Raw genomic sequence first — 10,980 nt, 5'->3', positions numbered from 1 at the left:
TATATATATATATATATATATATATATATATAGAGAGAGAGAGAGAGAGAGAGAGAGATTAATGAGTATTCTTGTCATAGGAGGGGATTTCCCTCCTTGTCGTATATATATATATATATATATATATATATATAGAGAGAGAGAGAGAGAGAGAGAGAGATTAATGAGTATTCTTGTCATAGGAGGGGATTTCCCTCCTTGTCGCCTATGTGGCACAATACTCATAAAGTAGGAGAGAGAGTGAGTTGGTGGGGATTGTGCCACATAGGCGACAAGGAGGAAAATCTTCTCCTATGACAAGGATACCCATTCTCATGTGTATATGTACATATATACATATTTGTATATGTACATATATACATATATGTACATATATGAGAAATATGGGTATGCTTGGTACCAAGCACAAATTTTGTGCTTGGTAGTGAGGTGACACAATCGAATTAATAATTTATAAAATGTAGTGTACAAGGACATGGATTCCAGATTAGAAGTACCATGTAACATAGCTCTCTTTATTTAGATCTCTATCATGACTGCTCAGGCATGATTATTAATGATACATTAATTTCCCTTGTAAAAGAAATGCTTAATATGTTGTTTATGGGCCTAACTCACCATTTTCTCTATAGGAAAACCAAGTAATATGGCCCAGAAATTAACAAGGAATATCAAATAAATTTAACCAAATATTCAAGCCGAACTTGGATACACACATTTTACTTGCTAATGCTCTTTCTGGTATTAGTTCTTCCTCTTCTTTTTGCTGCCAAGCATCCCTTGACCCGTTGTGCTTGGTGTGCAGGGAAGTGGAGGCTGAACTTTATGATGCCATCCTTTCTACTGTACCTGCAAGGCTCTCAATGGTAGTAAAAGACACAGCATTCCATGAGTATGTATCCTTTTTGAGCAAGCTTTCAAGACTAGAATCTTCTCGACTCTCACTAAGCATAGAAGGGAGAAGGAGGTAGGCCCTCAATGCATTTTTATTTACTTTTCCTTCTGCTTTACAGACTATTAAATTGTGTTTTGTTTAGAAGAAATCATGGAAGAAAAAGAGGATAAAAAGTAGAAGAAATCAGAAAAAAGCTTCTTTTTTCTATCATTCTCACTATTTTTGCAGTGCGAAATTGTGAAGGTCTTCCTCTCACTTTCTTCTAACAGCTAACTGGAAAGGAAATGCCTTATGAAATTTCTCATCTTTCTCTCACTTTCTTCTAACAGCTAGAAAATCTCACAGCAACACAAACCATCCCAGTTAAGGACCCCCCCCACCACCACCACAAACAACAAAAAAGCCGGCGGCGTGATGCGTTGTGTTGCCCGTGATGAGATTTTCTAGCTTTAGAAGAAAGTTGAGAGAAAGATTGAAAATTCATAAGCATTTCCTTTCCAGTTAGCTGCTGGAGAGGAAATGAGAGGAAGACCTTCACAATTTCGGCACTGCAAAAAGAGTGAAATGATAGAAAAAAGAAGGCTTTTTTCTGATTTCTTCTACTTTTCATCTCTTTTTCTTCATGATTTCTTCTAAACAAAACGACAATCTTAATAGTCTGTAAAGCAGAAGGAAAAGTAAATAAGTAAAATGCATTGAGGGCCTACCTCCTTCTCCCTTCCTATGCTTAGTGAGCAGTCGAGAACGATTCTAGTTCTTGAAATCTTGCTCGAATAAAGGAACATACCATGAATGTCTGTCTCTTTTTTACTACCATTGAGAGCCTTGCAGGTACAGCTAGAAAGGATGGCATCATAAAGTTTCAGCCTCACTTCCCTGCACCCAAGCACAACGGGTCAAGGTGCTTGGGCAGCAAAAGAAGAGGAAGAACTTAATACCAGAAAGAGCATTAGCCAAGCTAAAATGTGTGTATCAAGTTCGGCTTGAATATTGGCTTAATTTATTTGATATCTCCTTGTTAATTTCTGGCGCCATTAATTACTTCGGTTTTCCTATAGAGAAAATGGTGAGTTAGGCCCATAAACAACATATTAAGCATTTCTTTTACAAGCGCGAAATTAATCGTATCATTAATAATCATGCCTGAGCAGTCCATATAGAGATTAAATAAATAAGCTATGCTTACAGTCTACTTCTTAATCTGGAATCCATGTCGTTGTACATCTACATTTTTATAAATTATAATTTCATATATTATAATATATAATATATATATATATATATATATATATTATAATATATATATTATATATATATGATATATATATATAATATATATATAGAGAGAGAGAGAGAGAGAGAAGAGGATAGGTATGCTTCGGCGTACTAAGCATAAAAACATTAATGCTCGCTTGGTAGTTGAGGTGACAAAATCCCTTTCACTCATTCAAATGTTGCATATCTTCATGCGCCTCCTCAAACCCATGTGAATGTGATCCCTCATTTGAATAGTAAGTGAGAGCGGGATTGTGTCACCTCACTACCAAGCACAAAAGTCTGTGCTTGGTACCAAGCATAAACCCATATTTTCTCATATAGCTACATATATGTATATATGTACATATACAAATTATGTATATAGTACATATATACACATGAGAATGGGTATCCTTGTCATAAGAGGAAGATTTTCCTCCTTTCGCCTATGTGGCACAATCCCACCAACTCACTCTCTTTCTCCTACTTATGAGTATTCGTGCACATAGCGACAGGCATGGAAATCCCCTCCTCATGACAAGAATACTCATGAATCCTCTCTCTCTCTCTCTCTCTCTCTCTTATATATATATATATATATATATATTATATATATATATATATATTATATATATAATATATTATATATATATACAATATATATATATATATATATGATATATATATATATATATATATAATATATATATATATCATATATATAATCATTAATATTTACCATTATTATACATATTAACAGGTTGATATATATTTACATATATACGTATATATGTATATGTATATATATAGTATATATATATATATATATATATATATATATATATTATACATATATATTTACAATATACATATACAGCCGTATATATGATGTACATATATATATATATTATATATATATATATATATATATATATATATGTATATTAGTATATATATATATATATACACACACACACCACACACACACACACACACACACACACACACAACACACACCATATAGTATATATACTATATAATACTATATATATATATATATATATATATATATATATATATATATATAATATATATTATATATATATATATTATATATATATATATATATTACACACACACACATGAAGCCGCCAACCTTATACTCTATAGCCCGTACCACATAGATAGAGAGAAAGTTTAAGTTTAAGGACATATTAAGCACACACACACACATAAGCTCGCCACCTTCTATATCATAGCGTCGCGTACCACATAAATAGAGAGAAATTAATTAAGCACCAACTGTACCTTCTCATTGGGGCATATGTGTGTTGGTTGTTTGTATATGCAAGTCATCTTCAAATTATCGAATTGGTGCAGGAAAACCTCGTTCCCTAGAAAGCAGCTTCCTAGATCCACAGTGTTCATGCCTGGGGCTAGCATCTCCTCTTACCAGAATCCATTGGATTGCCATGCCCCAAATTGAATCCTAATTTCTGCAAAACTTTTTTGCCATAAAGGACAAAAGCCACATGTGGAGTCAGTATATATGGAATCCCATCTCCATTTTATCCTCATAACAGGAAAAATAATCTGGTTCAGCACAGGGCCACATTGTTGGTTCCACAATGTCCTACAAGATCCCAGATTTATAGCCAAAAACTCATAAACAATGACAACATAATTCCAGAAAGAAAACTATGTGAATTTTCGCGATAAAAAACTTACATTGACAAGGGGATAACAGCTTTTAAAATTTATATCGGCTTTCGATATTTCAAATTGCCCAGTCTGACACAATGCATTCACTACCGAGAGACATCTTTTCTGTTAACAGCGTACATATAATATTAGATCATCACGATTGCAGCGCAGTTTTGTCCAAGTCTCCTGAACTAAGCTCAACTTCAGAGAACTTATTCCTGGCAACAATCGCATATTGAAGTCAGCACGGCTTGCACTATCCATTAAGTGGTATCTACAGGATATAGTATTCATCTTCATTTTGTTATTTCTTGCTCCTCGTTGCTTAACTGATTCTACATCTATTGTATATGCTGTCCCCAGCATTATTTCTAAACATTTTCTTTGTTCAATAGTTGGTTTATCAAATTGTTAGCATCTCCTGAGGACCATGGATGGGTGCTAATAGAATTCAGTTAAAAATTAAAACACGTATTGTGGGAGTTATTGCAAGAAAGAATCTTCCTCCCGTGTAGTTTCTGTCCCGAAAATAAAAGAAGATTCTTGGAACATTATGACACATCCTGTAACTTGAATGGTGTCACATATATGTGCAAACAGATCAGTTTTCACAAAATTTCTACGTGGCTGCTGAAACTATATCTCCCTTTTATAATCTAAATGGGGATCAGTGTGGGGAGTTGCATGAGATCGAGCATTCCACTAGTTGTGAAATGGTGGCCTTTCAACTTGTCTAACATCGTGGTGATCATTCATAGTCTGTGTTTGTAGACTACTCATCAGCACTCCCATCATCTGATTGAGAAGATAATACTAATGCCACGCTTGTGGCTTAACTGTCGTTGAGCATTATTTTCTAGGGAGTCTGAATCAATCACAGAAGTCTTCGATATCACTGTGATCTAAAAGCCGTCTCAGAGTCGAGAAAGGATGGATTTTCTCTTGAACAACGCGTCTCTTCCTAGGCTTGACAGGTGTAGATACACTGCTCAGGTGAAGGTAATCATTTTCATTGGGGTCATTGGGGGTAAGCTTCTTGTGGCCACTACCTCCATCCGTTGCAGATTTTCTTCCACCATAATAAGCGTTTTATTGATCTCGTCTCGCCACTTTTTCGATAAGCTTGCAGGGTATATTCCCAAGCGAACAGCACTTGGAACTATCGAGTATGCAGCATTAGATATCAAATTCCATGGGACTGTAGCTGATCTCGGTTGCCACTTCTTCTGGAATAGTAAGAAAATGTAGAATTAACTAAAAGTTACCCAGGATTGACAAAAAAAAAAGAGAAACAAAATATCATGAAATTTTGAGAGTGATAAGTAAAAGAAAACTGGAGTTATTTATGCAATAAGGACATTAGATTCGCCGCCATAACCACCACACAAGCCTTTTTCCCTCAATTAAAAAGCCGTTTGACTTATAACACAATTCCCTCTGCAGAATCCTCAGGAGGAGAAAAGCAAATGAACATAACAAAATAAGCCCACACGATGTACTTATTGTCATATGATTTTAAAGGTCAAAGACAATAAATAGGCAAGATGTTGGTGACAATGCATATCTTTCGAGCTGCTTTAAACTCATGCAATTTTCAAGAACCTTTGCAACAGCTACTCCAACTGATATGAATCAATAACAAATAGCAAGCAGGCCTTCTTCCTTACAGCTTTAATAAATGAATTCAAGAGTTTACAGGAATTATCTGCGGCAAGTTGTGTGATTTTTAGCCTTTCACTTTTACATCAGGTTAAAAGATAATATGAAGCTCCGAGCTAATGAGATTCTGGATCCAATTAGGGTTTCATTAACAGGGAAAGCCAGATGTATGTGGCTAACTATGAAAGAACATTTTAACAGTAAATGACAATAATAATATAAACACAGTATGTATATGTAAAAATGTATACTGTATATGGATGTATGTGTTATTGTGTGAGGTATGACATGCGCAAGTTCCGTACCTGTCTGATGGCCCCTTGCCTTGCACCAGAACTGAAGAAGGCATAAGCAGTTTTACGAATATCACCAAGACAGCATCTGCTTACTAAATACTCTAGCGATATCGGACGGAAACATTAGAGCCTTCTCGGACAAGCACAATCCTGTAGAAAAACTCGGAACAAGTCATTTAAGTGGCCAAAGTGGCCAAGTCTAATTCAAGGTGCTCAAGGAAAGACATCCTGTATAAATAAACTTAAAAACTTAGTATTGAACAGAAATCTTACCATGTATAGAATGAGAAAGCAACTCGTCTGACGTCTGCTGAAAATCTAAAATCCAAGACCAAAAACGCGTCAGCAAGTTGCTGTAACAGGCTTCCTATCTGGCATATGACTAAAGAAAATCATAATGTGTTAAAAAGATTTGAAAATACTTAATATTGAATTTTAAACTCACAGTTGCTGGTTAGTATAATGGGCGGTTTGCTGTTTCACAAGTGAAGAACGGAAGCAATAAACCCACGATCCTCATCAAATAACAGTATCCACATCCTCAAGAAGAATTAGACTTTTGTTTGCAGTTTGATGATGGCAAATCCTGCAAGCTTCCAAGAGATTTTGCTTTTGAGTTGCTTCTTGCTTGGATGATCCTGCAAAAATTTCAATTGAACCATTTCTTGGCGCACCATTTGGATCCTCAGCAGACCTAAAAGAAATTATTGCAGTATCAATCATGTCAATATTTTTTGAAGACGATATACCCTGATGGTGATTATTTTCAATAAAGGTCATGCATCTACAGCTATTGTAGGATGCATTAATAAGTTTAGCCCCAGTGAGCAAGTGATGTGGGCAAGGGAGCCAGATATTATAAGAAGTAAAAGTTAAACAGAGAAATTAAAAAAATATATTATTGTCTGATACATGAATATATGACAAAAACATTCCCAACCATAGTAATTATTGACACTTGCAAATGGGTGTAGGCGCGTCCTGCAAATTAATATCACTGGTTACGCATCATACAAGGCTGAACAGCACATGTTGTCAATATATATCGGTCACGACACTGCCAATTTAGGTATAGGAGCTTTATTACAAAGTACATAGGTTGCAAGACATCTAGAAAAACATAGCGATATATGAATGGGCCTTCGAGCGCAAATGATGGTTACCTAAGGCTCTATGAGAAGAACATATTTCTTAAAGACCAGGATGAAGCAAGCGAAAATCAGGACAGTATGACTCCACATGCAGAAAGAGCAAATCTCTAGCTACGATATAAGACAGAAAAGAATTTTCAACTATCACCAATATAAAAAAAATATATTCCTGACACTTTGCCAGCTCATGAAACGCAAGGCCCCACATATCGTTTCACAAAACTTTATTGCAGGGCTATCAACCTGATATAAACCTCAATTGGTAATGATTTATGGCCAAAGAAGTTATTGAAATATGGACAGCCTCACCGTATCTGGAAAGTGACCTATAGAATTAACAGTTACTCATATGAACAAGGGACTTCAAGCTTAAGAATGGGATTTGCAATCCCAGGACTGGAAGAGACACAATAGCTATTCGCTGCTGATACAGACAGGCGCCTTAATTACCGGCCTCCATTTACTCAAGGACTTTTAGTTCCTCATGCATCCTTTACATTTTTTCCCAGTCATTAGTGGCTTAACTCACCTCTATAGCAGTCTTCAAAGGAAAATTATGCATCATAAGTTGGTATCTAAGCTATGTTCTTCCACTAACCATATAATTCTTACTTTAATATAATTTATACTTTTTAAATCTATTTAAATATCAGAGCATAATATCAACTATTTCAAAAACATTATGAGTTTAATGACACTAATATGAGATCTAGATGAGATATTTTATTCAGTTGAACTCTGTCATGTTAAATAGCATTACTTTGTAAAAAGATATGTTAAGATGAGCTACTGAAAAGGTTTTTTAGGGTTTAAAGAAAAAGCACATTTTGTTTTAGTGTCATGGAGTCCACATGCCTGTCCAAACACTGCTTCATGTGAGTTCCATTTCTAAACATCAGATGTGCTTCACCTAAAGAAGCATAAAACTCCAATTAGAATCAGAAAATGGAATAGTCATGTGAATGATTTAAGGATGTTATGAAAAATCAAATGATTCTTAAAATTCAATGATTAGAGTAAAACAGATAGTTACCTTAAAATATAAGCGTTACATAGCTCCATCCGACGAGACAGAGCAGAGAGATGAGATTTATCGAGAGAGCATATTGCAACAATCAATGTATTGAATCGCGAAGATTTAAAAGAATTTGTTATAGTCCAAGAGTTGACAGAAAAGATATACGAAATTAGCATAGCATATTGGTCGCTTGTTGGCACAATATGAATTATCCTATTTTGCTGTTAATACCTACATTGTCTATGAATGTCATCCATAGATCCATAGTCTTCTATGGAAGGAACATCAGGTCTGCATGAGGCTCCCCAGGCTAACCTCATTGTTTCATTAGCTTCTGGAAACGTGATAGTAACTACGATTTGCTAAATTCAACAAACAGAAGTATTATTCCAATCATAAACATGTACAACGTAGCTGGGATCGAGTCCATTCTCCATAAAATGTGATAAATTATGCGTGTGCAGAATTAATGTAGGCAATGAATTATAAGCATTGCGTAAACACATAATATTAAGCTGGCCTATTAGCAAATCCCAACACTATCACATATCAGGTATGTGAAGGAAAGGACAAGATAATCGGAATAACTATTACTTTCTGCCAGTTTATGAGTGAGCATATGTGGCGGAAGATATGGTGTGGCATGAAGAAAAACTTAATCATTATGAGGAAGAAAATTTGGCAAATTATTGTAAAACAGCTGCCTAAAAGAACGGGATATATTTCCATCTGTATTCAACAAATGTATAAACGTAGAATTTGAAAGCTTTTTGAAGGCAAAGGCGTTCAAGGAGTCATTAAAAGGTAAAGAACTTTACATAATGTCCGCTCTGTGACAATATGGCTGGGGCAGCAGTTAAGGATGTGAAGAAGTCGTGATTCTAAAGCATTTAACTCGTGCACTAGTAAATCCATTTCTTTCTAGCACTTCTTCGGAACATTGATTGTCGTGATTAATCATAACTTCCTTGCAATATACTACATGAAACAACTTTTGCTCATTTAAAGTAGGCACCATCAACCAAATTTCCCTACTTGGTGAAAAGCGCCAGCAAAACTTTTATATTCTAACAAAATCCCTAGGTTGAGGGTAATTTTTATAGGCCAAAAAGTTGAGGTCTGGGAATTATGCGCAACACTATTTTCTTTTACAGTTCTCTTTTAGATATGACCAGTTTGCTGAGCGTATTTATATATAGTGGCATCATAGCCTTAGCTATATAACAGGACCAGAAAACCCGCATAGAGCAATAGTCCCTAGATATATGAGATTATCAAGTTCATCAATTTAGTTACAGGTGCATTTTTTGAAGCTAGTGGTTGCCCTCGTGTACTTGATCTGTAATAAGCTGGCCGGCTGCATCAATCAAACTTTTCCGTTATAACCATCAGGGTCTCAACCTAGGGATGAGATCGCTGGAAGTGCTGTAGTTACTAAATGAAACTTTGGTTCATAATTTCAATTATTATCTTGTAATATAGATTAGTATGTGCACGTTCTGATTTAATCTTGGAATCGATAGTGAGCAAATACTATAGAAGCAGAAGCATTAACAGCAAATATGATCTAATCTGAATAATAACTAATGATACCAAGCTAGCCATCCCTTTGATATGTCTAGGCAACACCTATTGCTCCAACTAAATTAGGTGGATCATCTTAAATTAGCGTCTCAGCCTATGGTAGCAACGATCTCCAATTGCAAAATATTTAGTTTCCATTTTAGTTTTTATTTTCCCATCACTCAGTGAGAATGCTTCGTCTACGCTATATACTTGCTGAGATGTACCTATGAATAAAACTAATCAATCCATAGTCTCAAAAAATAAACTTTAAAGTCTGATGATGGAAAAAACAAGAAAAAATTTCCAGAGTAGAGTATCGCTCAATTTTTACGCTTCGAAGCCTTGCTCTATTCGCACAGGCATTATACAGCAGCAGATTTTTCCCGACTCTGCATTCTCAAAAGCAAGTACACTTCAGTAATGCTTATTAGGGTACTTAAATCCGGATTCATGTGGATCATTTTCAAGATAAGTAATTATTCAATTAAATTTTCAGATCAAGAACTGTATCAAAAATGACATGCCTGCTCGAATTGGCCTTAAGATGGATTTGCTTTTAAGTGTAGCCAGAAAGTAATATTTCTTGAAGGAGAAAGGAAAACAAATAAAACTTCAAATGCGAGTTATCATAAATGGCTAAGAATTTCAGAAAGAGAAGAAGCTTTTCCTGACTCTTGAGTGTTTCGTTAAACTCTTTATTATATAAATGCATTTGCGAGCAGAGTGAGGAGAAGCAGAAGTATATTGAGTAGAAGCATAATACTAACTTTATCGTATCACAATTTACAGTCCATGATTGCATTATTAAAACTAACGTTCTCTTGTATGGCATGTCAATCCACCAGAATAGTAGCCCATAGCCTACTATCATAACAATGATAAATTCAGTTTCATGAAGCAGATTTTTAACTCAAAGGTGGACAGCGATTCTTTCTAGGAAATAGGTCTGAGAGTGCTCTTCAAGATCCTTTTAAATCTGATTATGGCATAGCGTCCTAGTCAAAAAATCTGCCGCATAGTAAGGGATGATGTCCATAATTTTTGCCACACAGCCAACCTGATGTTAAAGCTATCCCGTGCTAGACTATCAGCTTGTTGACTAAAAGAAGGTTCACTTACACACTGATGTCTTTTCTTACTTCCTGCGTCCAAAATGACACACAAAGAATGCTTATAAGTTTTAACTATAAAACTTAATCCTTCTTATACCTAATCTTGGATATCCGATCATTGTAATCATCTCAAAGCCATTGCACATTTAATTTTACCTATATTTACTGTTATATTTAGCAGCTATTAGTGTTGTAAATAGTTCAACCATGCACTTGACTCTATGCTTATACAAAGGTCCTTCAGTCTAGTCAGCCAACCCCCCTGAAACCTCGCGGATACATTATTCACCTTGACCACCTTTTCCTGGTTGTTCACTTCTCC

At 35.3% G+C, this 10,980-nt stretch overlaps 1 protein-coding gene across 2 annotated transcripts in view; it reads left to right on the top strand.

The window, feature by feature from the left end:
* The window catches only part of LOC109833706, a 44,892-nt gene that overhangs the window by 26,156 nt on the left and 7,756 nt on the right, over positions 1–10,980 (top strand). For both annotated transcript variants that reach the window (XM_020401486.1, XM_020401485.1), the window contains exon 18: positions 806–967. In XM_020401486.1, coding sequence (XP_020257075.1) covers positions 806–967 — 162 coding nt within the window. The remainder of the gene's footprint in view (positions 1–805; positions 968–10,980) is intronic.

The sequence above is a fragment of the Asparagus officinalis genome, chromosome 3, assembly GCF_001876935.1.
Source record: "Asparagus officinalis chromosome 3, Aspof.V1, whole genome shotgun sequence".
Taxonomy (NCBI): Eukaryota; Viridiplantae; Streptophyta; class Magnoliopsida; order Asparagales; family Asparagaceae; genus Asparagus; species Asparagus officinalis.
Note: the sequence above shows the minus strand (reverse complement) of the source record. Positions and strands in the feature narration are given on the sequence as shown.